We start from the raw sequence: 27,614 nt of genomic DNA on the forward strand, positions 1-27,614 counted from the left end.
GAAGCAGCTCAAAAAACAAAAAACCCTTTCATCTAGCGAGTTTTTTGTCTTGCGAGGCATTCGTCTTGCGAAGTACCACTGTACGTAGATCGTTGAGAGCCAGTAAGTAACCTTGCACATTTCTGTAAGATCAAAAATCATCTATTCAAGGACCTGTGGCTGATCTTAGTTATGATTATTTTACAATTTTTTTTCTTTAATACAAACTCTCCTGAAGGTGGCCTTCATAGAGTTATACAAAAGGTTATCCTGGTGATTCGCCGTTTTCATGCATGCGCATAACATCATTTTGAGTGTCTGCGCATGCGAGAAGGGCGAAATCTGGAAGTAACATGTTCTGTTACGTCTGGGTCGCTGCAGAGTAAACCCGAAGACGCTCAACCTGAAGCTACTTCAACCCGAGGTATGACTGTAATAATACATTTTGGGAGGATTAAAGCTCTATCCAGGAATGGAGCTAGGAATCTCAGCAGCCATTTCCCCCAGGCCATATCCCCACCTTTGCAGCATATTCTATTGCACAGATGTTCGCTTAATACAGGGAATTGTTACAAGCCTCAATTGGCACCTTTCCATTGCTATTTCATAGTGCTAGAGTTGCCACATGAATTTCTGCTGCAAGATTCTGCTCCAAAACAATGTATTGCTTTAATTGATTTAAAGCAATAGACATGTTGCTTTAATTAAAATTAAAATTTATTTAATTAATTGCAATAATCAAGTCATTTGGGCTGGATCCAATTGTAGCATATGCAGTTCTGGTTAGTCAACAGAGCACACTCCCAGCATAATGAAGTTTATGATTGTTAAATTTTGGATTATATTCTAACTACTACTAATAATTCATTTACCATACTTATTAGCCACATGTTGCAGCTGTATTTGAGCAGATTATTCTGTATTGCAACACAGGGGTTTTGTTTATGTTACACATTGAAAGCACAAGAGCAGGCTAAGTTGTGTTTTCTATTCAGATGGCAACACTGTCTTTTAGCTGCTTCTCCTTCTCTCACCATGTCTCATTCCATCATCAGTTTGAGTTCTTTCTTTTAAAAAGGCAAGCAAAACAACATAATATATTATCATGTACTGAGATTTATAACTAGATAATGACACGATCCCCTGGCCAGAACCCCTCTGACATGATTTTATAGCTCCTTGCAGACACAGATAAGTATGTGACCTGGCGTGTAGCACTCTTTGCAACTGCTGCTAGGAAAATTAGAGCAAATTATATAGCCAAGATAGCCACCAACTGTAAAGGAGATGAATTTATTTGACCCTATCTACATCAAGCTATATTCTATCTTTATCACCAAACTCCAAATATAATTGCACATTGTATTAATTAACATTATTTTTAATATATTAGTGGCCATGTGACGATTTTAGCCTACAAATTTTATTGTTTAATGTCTTAACCTGTATATTAAGGTACTTTTATAGCTTTGTTTAGAGTAGGTAATGTCTTGATAATATAAATGTTTTAAGTTTTTTGTATTAATCCAGCATATTTTCTTTTAATTGTTGAATGATTCTGTGTACATTGCGGCAGCCTTTGGCTATGTGCAATAAAACTGACTGACTGACTGAACTAGATAATGCATTCTTACTTCGTATGGCTGTACATGCAGTGCCAGTATCAGGCATCCAGTGCAAGACTCGCGCTCCTCCAAAATAACTGGTGACTTCAATTTCTAAAACAAATGTCTTGTAGAAAAATTGAAAACACATTCAAGTCGAAGGTGCTGAATTTATTTTAAATTGCAAGAATAAGTAATGCAACAATTGTTGATTATCTTTCTCAAATACAAAAAAAAAAAATATGTTCCAGCATGTAAACCGTGTTGAATAACTTGTGACTTGTGATGTAAAAAAGTTATGGCCCTGAAAAGATTCGGTTTCATTTTGTGTGCCCATTCCTTTGCAAATTTCGTCACCAATTCCTTCAGGTCAGGTGGTGATGTTTGGACATGTTCAGTGGATATAGTTGCCAAGCCAACTAGTCTCTTTAGCAACATTGCTGAGTGTATATCAGGTTTTGCACATTTGGGCTCTGAGAAATGGCTTTCACCACTTGCCACTGGCACTGGAAGTGTGAGAAGGATCCTTAGAGCAATAGAAACATTAGGCGGATTATCGAAGAAGAAGAAGAAGAAGAAGAAGAAGAAGAAGAAGAAGAAGTAATATGAAGTGCTCCTTGTAGTGCATGGTCTTTAGAAGTCTTTCAGCTATTGCTGTACGTTCACAGCACAGATCTTCAGCCTCAACATCTTTGTTTCCATTGCGCACCAATAGAACACATTCTTTGCTCTTCCAAATCATGGCTCCTTGACTACTGGTGCTGGCGGCAATGACACTAACTTAAGAGTCTAATATTGGAGTGGATACCTGGATGAGTTGCTGGCCAAGTGGATCAGGTGGATGAGGCCAAGCAGCCAATCACCAGGCATCACAATGATGTTCCACAATGATGGAATCAGCAGCTATAGGGGAATTTCTAGCTTTTCTGTTGCCAACTCACAGACAGTTTTGTGGGCCTCCTCTCTCTTGACACAGCCTTCCCCACCAGTCTTGCAAATGAGTAGGAAGTGAGGTGGGAGGGGCAGATGTTCTGGAATAAAAAGGTGTGGAGAGGGAAGCGACCCCCAAAAACATCTCATGAGAACAGCCTGCTAGATCAGGCTAAGGGTCCGTCTAGTCCAGCATCCTGGTCCCACAGTGGCCAACCAGATGCTTGTGGGGAACCTGCAAAGAGAATTCGAGCACAAGAGCCCTCTCCCTTCCTGTGGTTTCCAGCAACTGGTATTCGGCAGCATTGCTGCCTCCAGCTGTGAAGGCAGAGCAGAGCCATCCTGGCCAGTAGCCAAGGATAGCCCTTTCCTCCATGAATTTGTCAAATCCTTTCTGAAAGCCGTCCAAGTGGGAGGCCGTCATTGCCTCCTGTGGGAGGGAGTTCCACAGTTTATGCTGCATGAAAAAGTCCTTCCTGTTATCTGCCCTGAACCTTCCAACATTCAACTTCATTGGATGTTTATCAGTGCTGGCGTTTTGAGAAAAGGAAGGAAAACTTTTCTTTACCCACTTTCTCCATGCCAGGCATCATTTTATAAGCTTCTATCGTGTCACCTATCTCTTGTAGTGTAGTGTGGTGTAGGGGTTAAGAGCGGTAGACTCGTAATCTGGTGAACCGGGTTCGCATCTCCGCTCCTCTACATGCAGCTGCTGGGTGACCTTGGGCTAGTCACACTTCTCTGAAGTCTCTCAGCCCCACTCACCTCACAGAGTGCTTGTTGTGGGAGAGTAAGGGAAAGGAGAATGTTAGCCTCTTTGAGACTCCTTCGGGTAGTGATAAAGCGGGATATCAAATCCAAACTCTTCTTCTTGCCTTTTCTCTAAATGCCCCAGACACTCTAAAAGTCCCAGACGCTGCAACCATTCCTCTTAGGGGAGTTGTTCTATTCCTTTGATCATTTGGGTTGCTCCTTTCTGAACCTTTTCCAACTCTGCAATATCCTTTTTGATGTGTGGCGACAGAACTGTACACAGTATTCCAAGTGAGGTATCAGCATAATGACATGATGACATTAGCAGATTCCCCTTCAATTCCTTTCCTAATGATCCCTAGCATGGAATTTGCCTATTCCACAGCTTCATACTAAGTCACCGCAAACCCCTCCATAGAAAGAAGTAAACGTCTAATGGCAACAGTCTCCTTTTTTTGTGAAAATAGACTTTAATGTAATAAATTAGTTTTCTTTTAAATAAAAACATAGTTTATCCAAACCCCGACACCCTCCACTCAATGGCCCAGAGTGAACAGGATGAGCATGATTTTCCCCTCCCAAAATGCATGCAGAGGAACATCAGTTGCAAGAATGAGAGTCACACCATTAGTCTATAGTTTTGAAACACCCCTTGGCCTGGAATACAGGCTTCTCAACACAAAAGACACACTCCTCAGGCTGGGTGTACTTGCTGGCACTGTGCCGCCTCCCCAGCCAGAAGTGCTTGACAGCTCACATAAGGCAGACCTGAGGAGAGGGTCACATGACCCTTTGGGGCTGCCATATTTGTTTGGCACAGTGGGATGTAGGGATGAGGGCCAGACTGCCTCTCTCCACCACCACAAGAACTCACATGTCCATGTCTTTATCAAAGCTCCTTCTTGCTTCTTTTTTTTTAAAAAAAGGAAATTTCTCCAGAGTTTCTACAGAACAAGAAATTTCATTTAAGGAGAAATTTTGGGCCTATTTGATAGTCCCACACTCGACCAACCCGCTTGGGAGATTTCTTCACCCCGGATATGTGTGAAAAGCGCTGGATTTTATCAAAACACTTGGTTCTGAAAAGACTTTAAAGGTTTTTCCCCTGCTCTGCTTGTGAGCTTCCTGGAAGCATATGGGAAACAGGATAGAGCCCATGGAGGCAGGCCTTTGGTCTCACCTGGCAAGGCTGTCCTTATCTTGCAGCCAGAAATCTATGGAATGGGTCCTGCCAAATGTCACCTGCATGTTCTGGTAGGTTTGGTGAGGTAGGAAACGAAGCTATTAAGAAAAGAGAGCTGTGAAGTTGTTGCTGAATTTTGCAGAATGTAAAATCCAAAGAGATTTGGGGTGTTGAATTGAGGGAAGCACCTGAGGAATTTCAAGGACTGTAAAAAGATATGAAGTGAGAATCCTCCAGAGCAGGGGGGAGGACCTTATTCAGCCGGCTGTCTTAAAACATCCTGCCCAGTGGCAAAGAGAACTATAATGGTCCTCAGGATCTGATCCAGTGCAAGAATGTGAAAAGACTCTGAGGAGACGAGGGCTCCCAGACTGCTAAGTCAGTGGCGTAGCGTGGGTTGTCAGCACCCCGGGCAAGGCAAGTAATTTGCACCCCCTAACCCGTGGATTTGCACCCCCTAACCCATTGATTTGTGCCCCCTAACCCTAACCCCCAGATGTTGCGCCCGGTGCAGCCGGCCCCCCCTGCACCCCCCCACGCTACGCCACTGTGCTAAGTCACTGTGACCAAAATTACCCAGAGGTTCTGGGTTGTTCAAATGTTGGTGGAGTCATAAGAACATACGATGAGCCTGATGGATGAAACCAAAGGCCTGTCTAGTCCGGTGGCCAACAAGTTGCCTGTGGGATGGGAAACCTGCAAGCAGAACCCAAGCACAAGAGCAACTCTTCCCTCCTGTGGTTTCCAGCAACTGTTGGTGGCCATTGCGGCCTCATTCAGAGGGAGTTCAGAAGTGCCCTGAAGGCATCTACTCCAGCATCGTGTTCTCCCAGTGGCCAGCAAGATGCTGCTCCAGAGAAGCGGACACGGAGCAATGGATCCAAACTACAAGAAAGAAGATTCCACCTAAACATTAGGAAGAACTTCCTGACAGTAAGAGCTGTTCGACAGTGGAATTTGCTGCCAAGGAGTGTGGTGGAGTCTCCTTCTTTGGAGGTCTTTAAGCAGAGGCTTGACAACCATATGTCAGGAGTGCTCTGATGGTGTTTCCTGCTTGGCAGGGGGTTGGACTCAATGGCCCTTGTGGTCTCTTTGAAGGTGGAAAATTTTGAAGGTGGAAAATTTTGAAAGTGGAAAAACCGTCCCCTTCCCATTAAAAAATAAAAATAAAAGGACACCCTAAACCTTGGGTTGAGTGTTCCTCACCTTCAGGGCCACCACTACCTTTCTCTTCCAGGTGGCATTGACCCTCTTATCCGTGGCCTCCTGGCTGACCATGCCAAGCTGATGAAGCAGAACCAGATGATGGTGGAGGAGCTCCAGCTTGAGCTTTGAGCTTTGAGCAGCTTGAGCTCATCGGCCTTGATCTGGCATCCCTGAACCTCCAGCGGGGGAGAGACCATGGCCTGCCAGGTAGGAGAGCCTGTCCTGACGTTTTTGACCCTGTCCTTGGTTTCTTGTGCTAAACAGTGAGTGAAGAGATCCAGGGTGGCTTGGTGAGGAGGAGAGTCAACAGGAGACTTAGGATTGCAATGTCTTTACAGAGATAGGAGCTGTAGTGAAGGACCTTTGTAGTCCACTGCCACAAACTCTCAAAATGCCTCTTTGCCATCCCTGGGCCAAAATCTGGGATTCATCTCTGCCATTCATATTTCCTGACATTCTAGGAAGGTGGTTTGGGCTCTGGGATGAAGGAAGGTCAGTTTGAGGTGGCTATTTGGGGTAGATTGGGGCTGAATCCAGCAATGACTACCCAAGGATTTGTGACACTCACATCTGCCCTTGGGATGTGAAAACAGCACAACCAGCCAGATATTTTAATTAAGCAAAATATCACAAAATAGCAAGGTGGTTTTTTGTTGTTCTTTAGAGTTCTTGACTAGGCAGAACTCAGAATCTGAACGCTTGCGCGCCCTTTTGCAACATTGTTGTTTGGCCTAGTGAAGTATTGCCCTGTGGATTTTCTGATGGAATGAGCCGTTCATCCGACTTTAAAATTTGCTCTTTTCTCTTTCCTTTCCATATTGTCACATAGCTGGATTTCGAAAGCGATGTGCAACACATATTCTGATTTCATTTCAGTGATTGTATAGGCACTAACCGGGAGGTGTATTTATTTTTTAATGATGGAGTTGTGAGACTTATCTGATCAATACTAATAAAAAACACACCCAGATAAATACATGAAACTGTAATCTGTGTCTCCAGGGTGACTGGTGCCCCTTGGCCGGAAGGCAGGGAGCCCAACAGTAGGTGGCGCCAGAGCCAATGGCAGGCGCAGCTGACTAATTCTAGGCTTATCTTCTGTCAGGAAAAAGCAGCAATGCAAAAGCCAGCTGCAGGTGGCTGGAAAGCAAAACAAGATGTTGATGTGTGGAACTGTACTGTTGGGAAAAAGGGGGAGTCTATTCTCTGTACTGAGCACCGGATGTTAGCTCAGAGTGTCATCTGACCTGTACTGGAAGTACAGGGGCGGAGTTGTGACTCTTCTGCCGGAGTCTGGAGGGTACAGACACGTTTTCTCTGTACTGCTGTACGACAGGAATAAAAGACATGTAAAAGGACTCCTGTCTGTCTCTTCTTCCCCTCCCTGGGGGAATGCAGGGAGGGAGAGGAGGAGGAGGGTGTGTTCTCCTCACGTCTGAGGAGAATCGCCGATTTATGACCTTGCCTGCCGGGAGACGCAGATGGGAAGGTCAATAAGGATCCCAGCCGGACGCCTAGAGTGAGGCCAGTCTACCTGTGACCTCGGCTGGAATCCTGACATCTTCATCTTCCTACTCTCTGCTAAGTTCTATGAAGGCAACACTGAGACTAATCAGATGATAGTCAGGGGCACCTTCTGGGCTGGTTGTAAGAAGGCAGGCAGATGGGGGTGGGGGTGTTGGCCAAGGGGAGACCGAGGTGGTGGGGCAGTGCCCCACTTGCCTTAATGTACAATCCTCTACTGCTGTGCTTTCTGAACAAAGAGACACAGGAAGCTGCTAATGGCTCCAGACCCATAAGAACACAACAAGAGCCTGCTGGATCAGGCCAATGGCTCATCTAGTCCGTCAGGTTTGTTCTCCTCAAGGAGGCTTGCCTGGCGAAATCATTATACATCTTTAGGTTGTTGTCAGGCAATAGCTTTCCTCTATAAACAGGCCTTTGGCCTTTAACTCTCTGTGGCCTTTTAGAAGTGGGTTAGATATTTTCAACGTATTTCTTTTTTCCTTTTGGTTTCAATGTATCTACAGTATGTGGGTTTTTGTTTTCATTTTGTTCTGTCTGGTTGGCTGCTTTCAATTTCCTTTGGGTTGCCCTAGACAAGAGAAAGCGACTCACAAACTCAGTGAATAAAATAAATAGCCTAGGATCCTGTTCTCCCAGTGGCCAACCAGATGCGCTCAGAAACCCCACAAGCAGGACCCTAGCACTAAAGCAATTCTCCCCTCCTGCAGTTTCCAGGAACTGCTATTCAGAAGCATTGCTTCCTCCAGTTGTGGAGGCAGAGCAGAGCCATCATGCCCAGTAGCCATCAAGAAGCTTCTCCTCTTCCATGAATTGGTCCCATCATCTTTGAAAGCCATCTAAGTCGGTGGCCATCCCTGCGCAGCAGACCTGCAACAATTGTCCTTTGAGCATAGTGTCAACCCATTTGGTAGTAACCTCCCCGCCCTCAAGTTTCAGCCACTGACCATTTAGGGTGTCTGTATCTGGTGCCCCCAATACATTTTTTGTTTTGAAAAAGTGTCTATACAGAGAGTTTTCTTTCTGAAGACAGAAAACAGCCTCATGCCATCATAATCATAACCGTAATCCCAACTTATTTCGAGCCATTTCAACCACCCAGGTAGCTGTAATTTAGCAACATTGTGCATGTCTCGTTGAGGTGGAAAGAAATGGATCTATCACACAGCAACTGCTTTATTCTGGATCTTTGTCGCGAAAAGCAAGGTTGGGTAGGACTCCCCCTGCCCATGCGTATTTCCAAAACAGCAGGTGGGACGTGAGCAGGGGCAGGAATCCAACTGCAGCCAAGCGAAGGCCTTTCTTCTTTCTTAGGGATGCAGGTCCCAGGTCTAGATCCACAGGAGCTCCGTCCTCAACAAGAGCCATCTGCAGCTAAGAGAAGAAGGGGAGAAAGAGGATCAAAAGCGCTCCCTCCCCAGAGAGATGCTGAAGATGCACTTATTTGCCCTGGCTGTCAGGGGCTGGTCTGAATCAGATGTCAGAGACTGGCTTGACTCCGAAGCTGAAGGAATGCAGGCACAGACAGAGCAGCCTCTGACAGAGGAGGAGGAGGAGGATCCCCCCCCCCACCTTACACGTTCCCAGAAGCAGAGAGACCAGCAGATTCAGAGGCTGCTCAGCCAGGGGAAGAGCTGGACAGTTTTGAGATAGTAGCTAGGCAACCAGGAGGGAGGGAGCCTTTGGGAGATTCTTAAATCGAGAGTGGCGGGGAAGTCCCTCCCTCCTCTAGAACTTGGAGGACTGAAAGGTTCCAGGAACAACGGAAGCTCAGGGGAGGGACAGGTGGCCAGTGGTGCGCTTCTTGCTGTGGAAGGGGATAGGACTCAGAGTGAGCAACTGCCATCCGTGGGGAGGGCGGCCTGATGTTGCTCTCAGTATGTTGTTGTAAATACAACAGACTATAAACCTGACAAAGGCTCATTACTTCTTATCGGAAGCTACTGGAGGGGAAGGGGAAACTGACACTGGCTTTTGACCCTTTATTTTAGATAGATAGATGACAGATAGATAGAGATACCGGTTCTGTGTACCATTGAGTACCACCAGAAAAAAAAGCACTGGTGATCATGATAGTAAGTTATGCCCCTGTAAACTCCAAGCATTTGGAAAATGAGGAAGTGGAAGGCGGAGGACCAAGGCTCCCGTGGTCAAATCCAGCAAGCATTTAGTTGCAGTGGGAGCCTGTGGGACTCCCTGCCACATATCCCTCTCCATTGACAGACTCACAATCACAAGTGCACTTCCAGGCAAAGAGGCTGAGCCTTGGGACGGTGCTGCAGCGTACAAAATCCTGGGGGTAGCTGTTGGCCCGGAAGACATTGCGTGGCACCTCCCGGATGTTGGTGTTTTCACAGATTATGTGAGCCAGTGAGACTCGTTTGAGGGCCTGGAGCTGCGATGGGGTGAAGACGCCGGGATTCTCATAATAGAATCTGAGGGGAAAGAGAAAAGGGGTCAATGCCCTAGCACCTGGCACCATGAAAGCAAAAGGAGAGCCTGCTGGATCAGGCCAAAAGGGGCCCATCTAGAAGCGGGGATCAGATCTCACTGGGCACTACCAAAGCTGAGTCATACTGACCAATCTCCTTGTTAAATCTAGATTATAAAACCTCTCCGGTCCGTCTGGTCCATAGATTTAAAACGTTTATTGACATTTCTACACACCCAGTCCAATCTGGGTTTGTTCGAGGGTGAAGAATTACTGATTCAATAAGGATTTTTTAAAAATAACATTCTTCCTTTCAGCAGGAAAACATCATCCACTTTAGCAAGCTTCACACTTGATATTTTTAAAGCATTTGATTGCATAGAACCAAATTATTTAATGGAAGTAGTTAAGAAATTTGGATCTGGCCCAAAATTTGTAAAAGCTTTGGAAGGTATGTATTATAGATTACTGTAATTACCTCATGATTAGGTACCGTAAAATAATATGTTTAGTATTTTACACACACACACACACACACACACACACATCCCTGCCACGACCCTATTTTTGATAGTCGTGTCATGTTTACACATGTGTACACATTTATGTGTGTACAATTTTGTAACAAGAAAATAAACAAAATTTTCTAAAAAACATTTTTGTGCACACAAGCCTACACAGACATGTAGAATGTTGCAGTATATTTTAATCTATTTTTCACTTATTGCTGATTTTATCTTTCATATGCTTTAAAGAATAGTTTTTAATTTTTTCCTTTTTTGTAAACCACTTTGAGGGTTTTTTTTTTGTTTTATATAGATTTTATGAAAATAAATTAAAAGTAAAACAAAATAACCATCTCCTGCTGGGCTTGCCACTAGTTTATGGGCTGTAATTTGCTTGCCTTTGTGATGAAATGGCTTCTGCTTAATTTAGAAGGAAAGTGATGGGTATAAATAAGCTACTTAGGAAGACCAGTCAATTGAAAGAGAAAATCACAGAGGTTCTGGGCTTCCTCTGCCTGCTCACCTGTCACCGGTCCGAGTCCTTCGGAACTGGTCTCCGATGATGCATGCGAAGGTAGGACCAACTCTGCCATTCCGGACCAAAGGCTCTGCCACGCCCCCAACCCAGAGGTCAATGTTGTTGGGGGTCTTGTAAAGGCTCATAAACTTCTTGGCCACATTGCGGTTCTGGATGACGGCAGCGAGTTCGTTCTCATTCTGGGGTTGGGAAAGGCCGCAGAGTTGCCGCCAGGCATTGTAACCTGCAGGACAAGCACCAATATCAAATCCTGGGTTCATTTCAAGGCATCTGACGTGCAAAAGAGGCACTCTAGCACAGGCAAAGAAGAGCGGAGTGGGGTTTTAGAGGGGCGTTGTTGTTGTTGTAATGCAGCCAACCCAAGGGGTGGGACCCCTTTCCTGGCATACAGTCTGTCAGAAAGTTTACTTTTGCTAGGGAATGGGAGCACGACACCAACAACCCTCCCCACCTGCGGTTTCCAGCAACTGATATTCAGAGGCATCCTGCTTCTGATGGTGGAGACAGAGCATAGCTATTGTGGAAAGAGGGGAACAAAGAGTTCCATAGCACTTCCTCCCAAGGTGGGGTGAGTGACCTAGCTAAGCCTGACAGGACAGCTTACTCTATGGTCTTAACCCCTTTGTGCAGTAATTAGAGTTAAACACGATGGTTATATCCCACAAGAAGGCTGTTGGGATGTGAAGAGAGGGCTGTTCTGCTCAGCTCCTGCTTGTGGGCTTCCCATCCGTCAACCAACCATCAGGGCAACAGGATGCTGGACCAGACGGGCCATTGCTCTGATCCTGCAGGCTCTTCCTAAGTTCTTTGGTTCGGAGACTCTCTGTCTTCACTGGCCTCCCGTACCCATCTCCTGAGAGTTTCTCAAGAGGGGACTGAGGCTGGCCGATGAGTCTTCCAGACATTTCACTGGCTGGTCATTGAGCAACACTCTCCAACATCTGTGCAGGCTCTGCTTGCCTTACCTGGGAGGCCGTGATCTCGGCCTCGCTGCATGTTGAGGGAGGGCAAATCCAGTCCACTGCCATTCCTGATCTGTTCAAAGAGTTTGTCCCTGAGAGCATCCACCACCAACTGGTCCGGCCTCACCAGTTTGGCTGGCTTACCCAAGAGGCCTCGGATAAGCGGGTCAATACCTCCTGGAAGAACAAAACATCTGCTTGCAAAATTATGGCTCACAGGCACATTTAGCTGCTGCCTAAGGGACCTCCGTCTCCCCCCACCAGCTGGACCTGTAGCCTCTACTGGATTTCCAGACCACAACCTGCCTGCAGCTGTGCAAGTAGGGCACATTTTAGAGTTGGAAGGGACCACAAGGATCATCTAGCCCAGCCTTTCTCAACCTGTGGGTCCCCAGATGTTGTTGAGCTACAACTCCTATCAGCCCTATCTAGCAAGTCCAGAGCTCAGGGATGATGGGAGTTGTAGTCCAACAACATCTGGGGACCCACAGGTTGAGAACTGCTGATCTAGCCCAACTCCCTGCAATGCAGGAATCTTTCACCCAACATGGGGCTTGAACCCACAACCTTGGGATTAAGTGTCTCATGCTCTACCAACTGAGCTATCCTGCAGGGTTTAACCACTGATTGATGCTACAGCAAGCCCCTTTCAAGCTGGCCTGAAAGAAGGGATTTGACTCAACAGAGGAAGCAAATGCCCTCAACTGCTCAAGCGAGGTCCTGACAGCGAGCCCTGCTTACCGAGGAAGAATCGGGACCTCACTTTTGCCCACTCCTGATGTCACACACAATCTCAGCTGTGGAGGGTATGTGCTTTGGGGAGATTCGCCATGCCCATCAAAACTAGGACCTTTGCCGGCCAAACTTGGCCTGTGGCCTGGAGGTTCCTGCACTGCTAAGTGTACGGGCTGGCACATATGGGGAGAAGTACCCTAGCCTCAATGAACGCTCTTTCTGCAATTTGAGATAGATGGAAAAATCATACTGAAAATACCATGTGACGGGGGAAGGACGAGATGATGGAGCTGCATATTCTACAGGGCTCACGGGGGCAGGGAGGAGAGAGGAAGAAAAAGAAGCCTCTTTCACAGAGGAAGAAAACTCTGGAGGAATTAGAGGGTGGCTTTTGACACAGAACTCCCCAAGGGCACTTTGGGCTCCGGAAAAGGGCTGCTGAGAGTGGAATCGGAGAGAAATATTTTGCCAACCCCCTTCCCCAGTACAGTCGTACCTTGGATCCTGAACTCCTTGTGAGTCAAACATTTTGGCTCCTGAACGCCTCAAACCTGGAAGTGAGTGTTCCGGTTTGCAAACATTCTTTGGAACCCAAACATCCAACTCAGTTTCCGATTGGCTGCAGGAGCTTCCTGCAGCCAATCGGAAACTGAACCTTAGATTCCAAACTTTTTGGAAGTCGAATGGAAAACCAGAACGATTCTGTTCAACTTCCGAGGTATGACTGTATTAAGATCCTAATGACTAATATCAATAATATAAGCACCCACAAACTAGTTGCTGAGCTGGTGATACACTTTAAACGTTAACCTTGTACGTGTAGCACAACACAATGCGTATCACACAACAACTTTGTTGTAGTTGCATGGTCTTCCCTTACAAAAACATACAGATGTGACGGCGCATAATACGACAAGGCTGCACCGCCGTACAGTCAAATCACAAGTCTGCATTCTGCAAGTCTTTATTCAGAATGGTGTGTACATTGAGCATGAAACGCATTATTTTGTTAAGAATGACATAAAACATATGCAAAATGGTTGGGCCCCAGGACCTCTTTCGGACCTCAGGGCCCCGGAAGTTTGCACCGCCTTTCCCCCTCCTCTTCTTGGACTTGCCCAAGAGGGACATACCTTGCTGAACGATTCTCCATGAAGCAAAAAATTCCTTCTCGAGCGGGGTCTCGCTTTGAAGCTGGTAGCGGCTATCCAAGCGAAACACCACGGGCCGCACTGAGGCATGCCCAAAACGGAAGGCGTTGGTGAAGGAGCTGGCGATTCGCGGGTCCACGGAGTCATTGTAGCCCGTGCTGCGACCCACAAAACGAGGGAATGCGTCACCCAGGAGGGCCGGCAGGTATTCGCTATAGGTGATTTTCTGGAATGTAGAAGCAGAGGAGAGCGTGAAGAGAAACACACACTGAAGTTCTGCCTTAAAACATACTCAAAGAAACCAAAACAGCACAGGCGTAGTGATCCCAGTAGGTCTTGTCCCAATGAGGCAGTTGCAGGGAGTGAGGGTCACCACCTTCCCACAGCTGCCTAAGTCCCCTCCAGGGTTTCTCTCAAGCAATATGAGACTGCGCCTGTGTGTCTGACTTTGCTCTTCTTGCTTCATGCCTCTTCTGGTCCTGGGAGACTGAGGGTGGGGGCAAGGAAGGGAGCTTATAGTATCAGGAAGGAGAGACACCCATGCCTCTTCACCAGCCAGACTGCCTCCTCTCCTGCCTCTGCTTCTAATCCTGGGATCTTTTCTGCCACAGACTCTTCTTGCTCACCAAGCCCTCCCAGTCTGCTCCGTCTTCTCCCTTGGACCGCTCATTGCCATCCTACTGACAATCCCCAGGCTCTGAGCCTTCTTCTCCTGGGGGTTCCCTTGGGGGTTCCCCAGCTGGTGCCTCCAACCCTTCCTCTGCATCTAGTCAGTCCATGTCACTGGGATGTGGCTTGAAGATGGTGTACAGGCCCTTCCACTCCTCAGTTTATCTCCACAACAACCCTGTGAGGCAGATTAGGCTGGGAGGCAGTGACTGGCTCCAGGTAGAGTAGAGATTTAAACCCTGGCCTCCCAGGTCCAAATAGCCTGAAACTCTAACCACTACACTACACTGCCTTTCTGTCAAGCTTAAACTCCGCTCACTCTGCATACCAAAAAGGGTTTCAGTAGGTGATTGACCTAGTTATTCCAAGAGAATCCCACATGAACTGAGGTTGGTCTTGGTGGGTAACAGAGATAAGAATCTACCCCACCCGCCATACCTCTCCACAGCTAGCTCACCCCATCCCAAACTCATGAACATCAGTAGTCTGGACTGAACACAGCGGGGGCTTTTCCAAACCGGCCTTGCATCTTGACAAGACCTGGCCTCATTCTTAGCGTCACAGGGCTGCTGTCTCAACCAGTACCTGAATTACTGCTCCATTGATTTTCCGCGCTATGTTGTAGATGGTGTCTGAATCCATGTGCGGATTCAGCATCTTCAGCTGAGAGGCCATGCGGTTGTGGAACCTCATGAAGAGCGTCTGCAAGGCAGTTAGACCCGGCATCTCGTTGACACGATTGTCCCCTTGAAGACCCCAGAGAAGAAGGAAGTGTTGTTAGATCCAACCAGTCACCTTGTGCTTGTAAGAAACAACTTGGAAAGCACAGGCTCTCTGCAGGGACAGCATTTTAGCAAGACTTCGTCTATCATCTATCTATCTATCTATCTATCTATCTATCTATCTATCTATCATCTATCTATCTATCTATCTATCCATGTATTATTATTATTATTATTATTATTATTATTATTATTATTATTATATCCCACCTTTTCCCCAGACAGGGACTCAAGGTGGTTTATACAAATTGAAACAATGCAGATAAAAGACAAGAAGCTAAAAATATATAAAAGATAAATCAATAAGAGGTAATTTAAGTCTTTTTTGTTTTTGTTTTGTTTCTTTGCCTTTTTGTTTTTGGTAAAAAAATAAGAAAGCAAAAACCAAACAAAAAGAGGTAATTAAACTCTAATAGAATTAAAACAATATAAAATTCATATTAAAATGCAAATAATAAAAACAGTACAGCACTATCAAAAGTCCTCCCTTAAAAAACAGCCAGTCCTCAAAGTCCTGGCAGAATAAAACAATCTTCACCTGCCAGCAGAAGGACAACAAGGAAGGAGTCAGTCTAGCTTCTCTAGGGAGGGAATCCCAAAGTCTGGAAGCAGCCACTGAGAGCCTAAAGGCCCTTTTTTGAGTCCCCATTAAGCATGCCTGGCCCCATGGGTTATCTGCCCCTTCAAAGCAGGAACCACAGCTAAGGAATCTCTGGCAGATGGTTGTCCAACCTCTGTTTAGAAACCTACGAGGAAGGAGATTCCACCAGTGTCCAAGGTAGACCTGTTGAAAATCTACTACCACCTGGAAGTTCTTCCTAATGTTTAGTGTCTTTTCTTGCCATTTTAATTCCTTGGTTGAGGTCCTACCCCCTGGAACAGCAGAAAACAAGCGTGCTCCACCTTCCATGTGACGACAGCCCTTCAGATATTTGAAGATGGCTTCCTAACATCTCTCAGCCTTCTCATCTCCAGGATAAACATACCCAGCTCCCTCAACTGTTCCTTACAGGTTTCCAGAGGAGCATAGCTGAGTGGGAGAGCACCTGCTCTGCATGCAGCAGGTCCTGGGTTCAAATCCCCAATGTCATCTCCAGGTAGGGTTGCCTGAAATCCTGGAGAGCAACTGCCAGTCAGTGTAGGGCAGGGGTCAGCAAGGCCCATGGGGGTCCTTTAACTGGCCCACAAGCTGCTCCCAAACCAAGCTGCCTGCTCAGTGAGTCCACGTGCGCTGTGCTAAACCAGCGTGATGCGGGGATTCACTTCTGCGTTGCTGAAAATTGTGTCTGTGCAGGCACCGGAAATCGCGGGCACGTGCGTGATCTGGCCCATGGAGGGATCTCTACTGGAGTGAACCTGCCCAGGCAAGGTAAACCTTGCCAACCCCTGGTGTAGGGCAATACAGTGGTACCTCAGGTTAAGTACTTAATTCGTTCCGGAGGCCATGAAGCTCATTGGGGGTGACTGTGAGGGGTCAGTCACTGCCCCTCAGCCCAACCTACCTCACAGGGTTGGAAAATTGTAACGCAATACAGTGGTACCTTGGGTCAAGTACTTAATTTGTTCCGGAGGTCTGTACTTAACCTGAAACTGTTCTTAACCTGAAGCATGACTTTAGCTAATGGGGCCTCCCACTGCCGCTGCGCCACCGGAGCACGATTTCTGTTTTCATCCTGAAGCAAAGTTCTTACCCGAGGTACTATTTCTGGGTTAGCGGAGCCTGTAACCTGAAGCGTATGTAACCTGAAGAGTATGTAACCCGAGGTACCACTGTACTGAGCTAGATTGACTTGTGGTTTGACTCGGTAGAAAATGCCTTCCTTTTCAAATCAAGAACAATGAGGACCGGAATCTTACTTGATCTTTAGCCAAAGGACCAGAGCTCTGTGACAGAACATCTGCCTTACATGCAGAATCAGCCCTTCATTTAGAATCATGAGGACTAGCATGTTGGTTTATTTTAAAGGACATGACCATAGCTCTGTGCAGGGAGAAGGTCCTAGGAAGGGTGGGAGTATCCCCTCTTTTGAAACCCTGGAGAGCCCTTGCTGCCAGTCAGTGCGAAACAGGGGTCTGATTCAGTATAAAAATAAACAGACCTACCTGCAAAGAAACAGGGGATCTTTGCTGTCGTGTTGGTTTTATTGCAGAGCTCTGGGAAGCCTGGTGGGTTGCCGAAAGGGAGGTAGGCCAGCCCTTTGTCTGTGTAGTTCAGGTTGACAGCCAGCAGCCCTTGGTTGCTTGAGGTGTTCCTCAGTTGCCTCGCCCAGTCGACTTCGCTGGCGTAGACCATGCTGGCGTCAAGGAAGGCCGTCAGAGCATTGATCTGGTTGCGGATGGCGTAGCCCCCGTTGCAGGCGGGGGCCGCTCTCGTGAAGGCCATACAGCCTTTGGGGTCTTTCACCGGGTCATTAGGAGGGATCTGCAGCCCCACAAAATAATAATTTTTAAAAAATGAAATGGAGAGCCAGTCTAGTGGTTAGAGTGGCAGACTATGACCTGGGAGGCCTGGGTTCGAATCCTCCCCACAATGGCCATGGGGGTGACGTTTGGCTTTCAGCCTAGGCTACCTCACACAACCCTGTTGGGAGGATAAAATGGGGAGGAGAACTATATACACCACCTTGAGCTCCTTGGAGGAAAGGTGGGATAATAATAATAATAATAATAATAATAATAATAATAATAATAATAATGATGATGATGTATGTGACCTTCAATCTGGCTCCCAGTACGTTTCCACACACAATTCAAAGTGTTGGCGCTGACCTTTAAACCCTAAACGGCCTCGGTCCAGTATATCTGAAGGAGCGTCTCCACCCCCATCGTTCTGCCTGGAAACTGAGGTCCAGCTCTGAGGGCCTTCTGGCAGTTCCCTCACTGCGAGAAGCCAAGTTACAGGGAATCAGGCAGAGGGCCTTCTCAGTAGTGGCACCCGCCCTGCGGAACGCCTTCCCACCAGATGTCAAAGAGATCGACAACTACCAGACTTTTAGAAGACATCTGAAGGCAGCCCTGTTTCGGGAAGCTTTTAATGTTGAATAGACTGCTGCATTTTAATATTCTGTTGAAAGCCACCCAGTGTGGCTGGGGAAACCCAGCCAGATGGGCAGGGTATAAATTATTATTATTATTATTATTATTATTATTATTATTATTATTATCTGTGATCACACAGGGTGGGGGGCAGGTCCATGCAGAGCTGGGGTAGGAGTCTTGTTAGAATAAAGTTATAAACTCAAACAAAATAGCAGCTGGTCCCTGGTGCCCCCCCCCCAGCCAGCTTAGTCTTCTGAGGCCCTAGGCAAGTGTATTTGGCTGCCCACCCCCTCTGCACAGGCCTGGTGGGGCTTCCCTTCAGGTGTCCAAGCCTTGTCTAAGCTCAACACCAGCCCCTGCAACAACCGCATTTGGCATTGTGGTGGGTGGGGGAGGGGGGAGCATCCTGGGGGCCAGTCACAAAATGGCTGCCATTGGGGAGGGTGTGTGGCCTAACCCATCAATCAATCAAAATACAGATAAAAATAAAAATAAATACCCTACATGGACAGTTAACAAATATAAAAAAATATTTTCTGGAACAGTTACCTATTGAGTTGTTTCTTGGTTTTTTTATAACATTTTTTATATGTACGGATAACATTGTTGCAGAAGCCGCTTTGATACATTGTATGAAATTGTGATCTACAAGTATATTTTTCTACAAACATAAAATTGTCAGTGTTTGTAAAAAAGCAAAAAAAAAAGAAGGAAAGGGTTCTGACCTCCCTTTATCTTCTCAGTCTCCTTGTCGGCACTAAAAGAGTCCACGGGAATATCCTTGCAGAGTTTTATTAAAAGTCTTTGTGCAAAACACGACTGAATACCACGACTGAAACACACCAGCACCAACCAACCCAAACACCAGCCAACACCCCAAACCAACATCTCTCACATATATATACAGCTTGGTGCAAACCGCTGAGTCATGCTGACCCAGCTTTATTCGCATTAAAGAAACAGCGGCCATTTTAGCCGTGACACCCCTTCTGTTTCTTAAATGTGAAAACCCCCAACAGAAACAATACATACATACATTATATACATAAACCCAGTTTTGTCATCAATTCATTATGGCATGTTGCTGGCAAAGGCTTGGTAAACAAATCAGCAATATTATCTTGTGATTGACAGTACTCCAGTTTGATTACCCCATTCTGTACACAATCTCTCACATTCGCATGACGGATAGCAATATGTTTTGATGCGGATTTCATTATTTCTGAGCCCGCTAATGCAATGCACGATTGGCTATCTTCATACACTTGGATAGGCAAATCTACTTTACAATCTAGATCTTTTAGTATCTGTATAAACCACATGATTTCATTGCATGCTAGCGACAGGCTCCCATATTCTGCCTCACAGGATGAGGTCGCAACAAATCCTTGTTTCTTTGACCTCCATCCAATTATGGAATTGGCAAACATCATAACCATTCCACTTGTAGATTTTCTGGTAGCTACACAGCTTCCCCAGTCCGCATCAACAAATACTTCTAGTTTTTCATCTTGTGTACTAGATATCTTTAAACATACATTTAATGTCCCCTTTAGATATCTGATAAGCCTTTTCAAAGCACACCAATCGGCAGTACTGGGTTTAGATACACGTTGGCTCAGAACATTTGTAGCACATGCAATGTCTGGCCTTGACCACTGGCTTAAATACAACAGTGATCCTATTTTTGAGTGATACAACTCAGGCTGATCAAATTCATCATCACACAGTGTCTTTGGGAAATCTGGTGTCATGGGAGTCTGAACTGGCTTGCAGTTTTCCATGCCAAACTGCTCTATCAAATGAAGAATTTTCTCTTTCTGGCTCAATAGAAAGCTTCCATCTGCTTCCTGCCTTACTTCTACTCCCAAGTAATTGCTTACAGGCCCTAAGGCTTTAAGCTTAAACCTCTTTTCCAATTGACTTGTGAGCTTCTGGATCTCATCTGTGGAACTCCCTGCCACAAGCAAATCATCAACAAAGACTAAGAGCATTAGATATTTGTTGCCTGTCCCCTTGGTGTACAAGCATGGATCAGCCACACTCCTTTTAAAACCAAGTTTTACAAGGGCTTCATTTAAACACTGGTTCCAACACCTTCCACTTTGTTTGAGACCATAAACAGCCTTTCTCAAACGCCAGACTGCACCATTCTCCTCTTCAAACCCAGGGGGTTGTCTCATTAACACTTCATGGTCTAAATTTGCATGCAGATATGCAGCATCAACATCAAAATGGTGCACTGCCAGTTGTCTTACAGCAGCAATGGAAAGCATTAAACGAAAAGTTTCACTCTTTACCGTGGGAGAAAACACTTCATCATAACTCTCCCCTTTAATCTGAGTGAACCCTCTGGCTACTAATCTGGCTCGAAAACGTGCTTCCCCAGATGCAAGGGTTTTCCTTTTGTAAACCCACTTGCATGACACCACTCTGCCACCAGGTGGCGGCATTATGACCTCAAACACTTTGTTACGTTTAAAAGAGTCCATTTCTTCTTTCATAGCTTGTTCCCACAAAGCACGTTCCCCAGGGGGTAAGTCTAAGACTTCATTATAACTTTGTGGTTCCACACAACTCACATTGCATACTCTCACTCCTCCTAGGGTCAAACGCTGAGGAGGTACACCCTTGTTTGAACGCTGGGAGCGCCTAGGCACAACTACTTCTTCTTCCCCCCTTATCTCTGGCTCTTCTTCCTCTTCCTCTAGAGAAGTATTATCTATTGTCACATCTTTTGGGGAAATCTGTGCCTCCTCCTCATTCTGCTCCTGTGTTGCCAATGGCTGAGAAGAAGCCTCTTCTCTTACTTGCAGGGGCAGTAGGCAATCAGGGTTGGCATGGATCGCAGTCCATCTGTCCTGGTCAGCGAAGTCTGCACTTTGTGACAGAACCACACGTCCTGGGCGTAAATTGAAATGCCACCCTTTGCCATAGGACTGATATCCCACAAACCGCAGTTTCTGCGCTCTAGCGCCCCCTTTCTGGCGCTGAGCTTTGGGAATGTTTACATGTGCCCAAGAACCCCAATTATGGAGCATTGTCCACTCTGGTTCTTTCCCAAACAACACACGATATGGAATATCTTTTATAGAGCTAGACCAGGTTCTATTAATCAAAAAGTTCGCGGTCAGAAAAGCCTCGCCCCACAGCCTATGGTTGTGGCCCAATCCTGCATCCACTAGCAGGCAGTCCTTTACTGACTGTATCACAGCCCCACGTCTTTCACACAGACCATTTTCAGCAGGGCTATAAGGGTTAGTCAAACGGTGAGTGATCCCCTTACGTTGCAACCATGCCCCAAATTGTTTGTTCAGAAATTCTCCGCCCCTATCTGTTTGCAGCTGCACAACAGGCCGAGCGAAGAGCTTTTCAGCTTGGGCAACCCATTCTCTGAATGTGGGGAAACACTCAGATTTCTGCTTTAACAAAAACAGCCAACTAAAACGTGATTTGTCATCTATTACCAGAAAAGCATATCTGGCGCCCCCTTCAGTCTTCTGTGGAAAAGGGCCTATCACGTCACAATGGACAAGTTCTAAAACCTCTTTAGATACTCTGTCGCTTTTAGAAGCCACAGGCTTCCTCTTAGATTTGGCCATTTTACATACATTGCAATCTAGGAAACAGTTACAGCGATTTACTTTTAGGTTCTTGCACACCTTTTGCATTTCTGAAAGCACACGGAAATTGGCGTGACCCAGTTTTCTGTGCAGTTGATGTACACACCCCTTATGAACTGGCAAATTATCCTGAACCACCTGGGCTGCTTTAACAGGCTTGTCCTGCATTACATATAACCCATTTTCCAACTTTGCATGGCCACATACCTGAGTTCCATTCTTTATCAGACAGCCATCCTGCGTGAACTTAACACTATACCCTGCATTAATCAAACAGCTTACAGACAGTAAACAATAGTCCAAACTGCTGACAAACAGAGTCTCTGGTAGAGTAGTGTTCAAGCACTGCAGGAAACATGTTCCCTGGCCATCAATCTTGCTTCTACGACCATCAGCAAGATAAATTGAGTCTTTTCCATCAGCTGGCTTCTCCAGGGTCTTAAAGTCCTCCCGACTATTGCAGATAATCCTGCTGCTGCCAGAGTCCAGCAACCATGTTCCTCGAGGTATCTTCCTCTCCTCTCGAGAAAATGCAGAAACAAACTGAGCAGAACGCGTGTTCTTCTTCCCTGAAGAGAACCCCTTCTGCTTACATTTCTGTGTCGATTGCTGTCTCTGCTCCATGTCGTCTCCTGGAAGTCTTGCCCTGCATTGACGTTGGAGATGCCCGGGTTGGTTGCATCTATAGCACCTCCTCACCCCCATGGCCAAGTCCAAACCTTGGCGTTGCTCCATTGGCAGATTCTGCTGCTGGCTCCCTCGGCTGTAACTCCTCCGCTCTTGGAGTTTAGCCTGACTATCTGACCTTCTTTCTGCTTCTTCGGTCAATCTGCCAACCACATACTCAAGGGTCAGATCTCGGGGACGCATACTCTCCATGCTGTTAATCACAGGCAACCAGCTTTCAGGCAAACTTGAAAGGATAATGTAGGTTTGGTCAGTCTCATCATAACGCTTACCTCTCTGTTGTAGTTGAAGAAACAGAGATTTCAGCGTTTGAAGATGAGTTGCCAAACTCTCACCTTCTTTCATAACAGTCCTGAACAGCCTTCTGGTCAGAGAAATTATAGTTCCAGCAGTTTCTCTGACATGCATTGCCCTTAATAAATTCCAGCACTCAAACGCTGTGCTGGCATTTGCTACATGCAATAACTGAGAGTTGCTCAAACACAGCATAATTTGGGCACGGGCCCTTTCATCCAGCCGTTTTTTCTCAGCAGAGTCCCGTCTCAAAACCTCAGTTTCAACACAGTCCCATAGTCCATCTCTCCTTAACAACTGCTGCATTTTAATTGACCAACTCAGCCAGTTGCTTTCTGAGAGAAGTTCAAAAGGGATGCCTCCCCCAATATTTACAACTTGGGAAGACTGGAAATCTGCCATCTCTGCTGGTGCTTGCTGAGCCCCTTCTGTGGGGTCTCCAGCAATCTCTCCTGACTCTCTCTTTAGAGTCCAACTAGATGGTCCTGGCTGGCACTCACCGGCTTCTAGCTGCTGCCTCTGTTGACCCTCAGGTCCCGCCTGGTTCTGCAACTGGTGTAGCCGCTCTGTGAGTCGCCTACTGTGGTCCTCTAGCAGTTCAAACTGTTCCAGTAGCCGACGCTGAGTGCTTTCCTGATCCTCAGATCCTAGCCGCTCCAGCGTCGCTGCAGACAGTTACAGCTTGCCACCAACTGCTCCAACGCACAGCCACTGTCTCCGTACACCACCAGGACTCACCAGCTCCTTGCTGAAATGCTGTTAGTCGTTTTGCACTCTGCACATGCTCAGAAACACTGGGCCCATAACCTGTCAGTGTTTGTAAAAAAGCAAAAAAAAAAGAAGGAAAGGGTTCTGACCTCCCTTTATCTTCTCAGTCTCCTTGTCGGCACTAAAAGAGTCCACGGGAATATCCTTGCAGAGTTTTATTAAAAGTCTTTGTGCAAAACACGACTGAATACCACGACTGAAACACACCAGCACCAACCAACCCAAACACCAGCCAACACCCCAAACCAACATCTCTCACATATATATACAGCTTGGTGCAAACCGCTGAGTCATGCTGACCCAGCTTTATTCGCATTAAAGAAACAGCGGCCATTTTAGCCGTGACAAAAATAAAATTTAACACACAGTCAGAAAACAACCCGCTGCCACATCTAAAAGGGCCCAAAAAGTGGCAGAGCCACAAAATGGTAGTTGGCGTGTGCCCCCCACCCCCTCAGCCCCCAGAGAGAAGCTCTTTGCACCTCTCCTCTGTTCAGAGACCAAAAAGGGAGGGTAGGGGTCCAATTCTGGCACCCAGTGACATCGTGCTGTGTTTCAATTATGGATTATTATTATTATTTATCATTTTTAAGGAGGTGCATGCAATGTAGGAGAAGCCGAGTCAGTGCAAGCAGGAGGTGAGGAGGAACAGCAAAGAGTTTCTTGCTCTTTGCGGATTTTGGAGGGGATACAGTGGTACCTCTGGTTACATACTTAATTCGTTCCGGCTGTCCGTTCTTAACCTGAAACTGTTCTTAACCTGAAGCACCACTTTAACTAATGGGGCCTCCTGCTGCTGCTGCGCCACCGGAGCACGATTTCTGTTCTCATCCTGAAGCAAAGTTCTTAACCTGAGGTACTATTTCTGGGTTAGCGGAGTTTGTAACCTGAAGCGTATGTAACCCGAGGTACCACTGTATTTAGAGAGACCTTTTGTGGGTGACACAGGGGAGGTGCTGGCAGGCCCACTGGATCCTGCTGGTGCCGTGTCGGGGATCCCTGGACTACTGTATCAGACAGGTTGCGTTTCTGGAAAAGGGTAGAACGAACCCTGGACTTTTACGCACCTTGATGGGGAAGCAAGGGGGTACCTTTGCGCAAGTGTTTTCACAGTCTGCTCTTTTGCTGAAGGCGAAAGTGCCCGTGGTACTGGGCCCAAAATTCAAGTCGTGCTCAATAAACTGGCCAAATTGCACGGACAAGACCGATCGGGATGGGTCGTCGGTGAGTCTTTGGTCGTTGAAGGCGACAATCTGGTTGGAGACGTCCCGGACCTGCAGCAGACGTTACCAAGACATAACAGAGGAACAGATCTTGGTTGCCCATTCCAAGCGCCAAGGCTGATGGTTGTAAACTTGCGGACCCTGAGCCTGGACACCCCCAAAAGGCCTCACCCTGATCCAGATTCACTGAAGGGGCCAAAAACACCCCGGCAGTCAAAGTTCAGAAGCTAAAGCGAGGGCAGAATGCGGCAGCACAGTTGCTGGCAGGAGTGAGACCTTGTCAGCCTGTAGCACCACTGCTCAGAGATCTGCACTGTCTGCTGATTTGTTACCTTGTTACCAGGGTCCCTACCTACTTTACAGTTCTATGATTCTATGATAGAAGAACACAGATTATAACATGCATTATGATAGGGGCCACTTTCCTATCTGCTTTGCCACCTTCCCCCTCTTTCCCTAAAATCCTTCCCTGCCCCCCGCTTGGGCTCCAAAAATGGCCCAGAGGACATCCAAGTAAAATGTTCAAAAATAAAATAAAATAAAAAAGGCTTCTGATCTTCTGTCTGTCACTTACATAAAAGGAATTATTCAAAACCTTCACTCCAGAATGATATCCAACTGATCTACTATCTGTTAGGCAATAATACTTATTAACCCAAATATCTCAAATTAATTCATTTTACTTTCCACACAAAAAGTCCAAAAGGGCTTCTCTAATTATTGTTATTAATAAATGTGTCAGCAATGGTTTTTCTGTAATCAAACATATCAACTTTATCTCCCATAACTTCAACAATTATTCCTCCATACTAAACAACAATAAGTCTTTCTGCCTTTGTCCACAAAAGAGTCTCTCCGCTGTGATCATATATTAAAATAATATTCCATCGTTATTTTCTTGTTATGGATTCATTAATTCACCCATTTTGTATCTTCTGTTCCCATTTCCTGTTGTCATGCTGTGGATTTCCATCCTGATTTTTTAAAAATCATCCCTTCTCTTTTCCTAAAACCCTGACCTGTTCTGAGCAACTGTTCAGAAATCCGCATTGCAAAGCAGAGCACAGCTGGGGTTGACTCCTTACCAAGGGCAGGGGGGATCCATAATATGTCTTGTTTTCCGTCCAGCCACGCGGGAGGGATATGCCATCTTCGTACTCTTGCAGAAGCTGCCGGGCATAAGGGCGGTTGCTGGCCCCTAAGGTAGGAATCCTCCTGGAATGGTCCAGAAGGGCCACAGAGATTTATTTTTAAAAAGCAGCAAAGGGGGGGGGGCAGAATCCTATTTTTATTTATTGCATTTAAATCCCACTTAGGGGGGAGTTCATGGTTTTTCTCCTCCGTTGTTAATGGGAACTTTGGAAGCTGCCTTATATGGAGCCAGACTATGGTTCCATCTAGCTCAATATTGTCTACACTGATTGGCAGTAGCTCTCCAGGCCTTTCCCCCAGTCCTACTGTCAGGGTTTGACCCTGGGACCTCCTGTCTGCGGGGCAGATGTGCTGCCTATACCACTGAACTATGGTCCTGCCTGTGAGCAGCTCACCAAATGAGTTCAGGGCTGGGCTGGGATTTTAACAGCCGACATGCTGGATATAGAAGCTTACCTGTTGTTACATTCTCCCGTAATAGTCCGGAAAGGGCTATTGAAATCACACTGCAATGGGCTCTGTTCTTGCTTGGGATAGCCAGACGCCTTGTAGATAGTTTGCATCTGGCCTGGACTGAGAACATCTGTAGCAGGAAGGAGATGGAAGAGGTCTCAGCTAGGGACACGCAAGGGTTTAATTCGTTTCATGTTTTTAAGTGAGCTGAACAGATTTACTATTCCTCTCCCGCTAATAAACCCAGATCGGAATTTTGTGATGCGAATATCAGAAGAGCTTGCTGGATCAGGCCAATGTTCTAGTATCCTGTTCTCACAATGGCCAACTTAGAGGCCTATGGGAATTTGCAAGAAAGACCTGAGTGCAACAGAAATTCTCCTTCCTGTGGGTTTCAGCAACTCGTATACAGACAGAGTAATTGATACATCAAACACAGGGGTCTCGGGGTCACCCAAAAACCAACGCTGTCCAATTCCTTCAAAACCAGTGCCAAAGTTTTGTAGTCGTTTTGCGGTGAAAACCCCATGTTTTGTAGTGCCTCACAGAGTGCTTCATACTTCAAACCCAGGGGTTTGCAGTTAACACCCAAAAAACCAACATCATCTGATTCACTCAAAAACGATGCTGAACTATGGCAAAGGTTTTGCAGAAAGCATATTGGGTTCGATCAATCAGTTTATTACAGTCATAGACCAGCAGTCAGAGAATAGAATATTAAGTGGATAAAAAAACCTGATAATTAAAACAGATAAAAACTAAAAACAAATAAAAACATTCAGTAAAACAGACAATTAAAACATATTTTTTAAAAAAGCACATTGGGTTTGATATAAGAAGTACTCCATTTGTGGGGCACACAAAATGTGGGGTTTTTGCTGCAAAACGACTACAAAACTTTGGCACTGATTTTGAGAGGATCAGACAATGTTGGGTTTGGGGGTGTTAACTATAAACCCAGGTTTGACATATCAATTACTCTGTGGGGTTTTTTTTGCTACAAAACGACTATAGAACTTTGGCACCAGTTTCAAGGCGATCCCAGATTTTGGGGTTCATAGTTAAAAAAGCTGGAGTTTATCCTTTTTGCTTCAGGATGAGAACAGAAATCGTGCTCTGGTGGCGCGGCAGCAGCAGCTGGAGGCCCCATTAGCTAAAGTGGTGCTTCAGGTTAAGAACAGTTTCAGGTTAAGTATGGACCTCCGGAACGAATTAAGTACTTAATTCCTACTCGAGAGTTGAAAAGAGAAACGTGTATATTCTGCTAAGAATAACAGTTTGAAGCTAGTAGTAAATTTAAACACAACGTGTAAGTACGATAATTTTAAGGTAATAGTAAATTTGGATACAACGTTTAAGTACAGAAATAATGTAGTTTCAAATATGCAGTGATATAGTACAAGGTACATAACATACCAGTGC

At 46.0% G+C, this 27,614-nt stretch overlaps 3 protein-coding genes across 3 annotated transcripts in view; 1 reads left to right on the forward strand and 2 right to left on the reverse strand.

The window, feature by feature from the left end:
- LOC310695192 (eosinophil peroxidase-like) overlaps window positions 1-27,614 on the reverse strand; it is a 53,508-nt gene that overhangs the window by 22,686 nt on the left and 3,208 nt on the right. The window lies entirely within an intron of this gene.
- LOC310695316 (eosinophil peroxidase-like) overlaps window positions 5,699-27,614 on the forward strand; it is a 36,300-nt gene continuing 14,384 nt past the window's right edge. The window contains exon 1 of the mRNA XM_083479501.1: window positions 5,699-5,862. The gene's annotated coding sequence lies outside the window, so the exon portion shown is untranslated. The remainder of the gene's footprint in view (window positions 5,863-27,614) is intronic.
- On the reverse strand, window positions 8,336-26,315 carry LOC310695212 (eosinophil peroxidase-like). Its single transcript, XM_083479309.1, has 10 exons — window positions 26,196-26,315; window positions 25,673-25,802; window positions 24,432-24,638; window positions 17,057-17,375; window positions 14,757-14,917; window positions 13,485-13,728; window positions 11,620-11,793; window positions 10,640-10,877; window positions 9,409-9,614; window positions 8,336-8,553 (listed from the first exon to the last, which is right to left on the reverse strand). The coding sequence occupies exons 1-10, from the start codon at window positions 26,300-26,302 to the stop codon at window positions 8,534-8,536; spliced, it is 1,806 nt and encodes a 601-aa protein (XP_083335435.1). The 5' UTR covers window positions 26,303-26,315; the 3' UTR covers window positions 8,336-8,533.

Source organism: Podarcis liolepis (assembly GCF_965112155.1).
Source record: "Podarcis liolepis genome assembly, chromosome: 16".
NCBI lineage: Eukaryota > Metazoa > Chordata > Lepidosauria > Squamata > Lacertidae > Podarcis > Podarcis liolepis.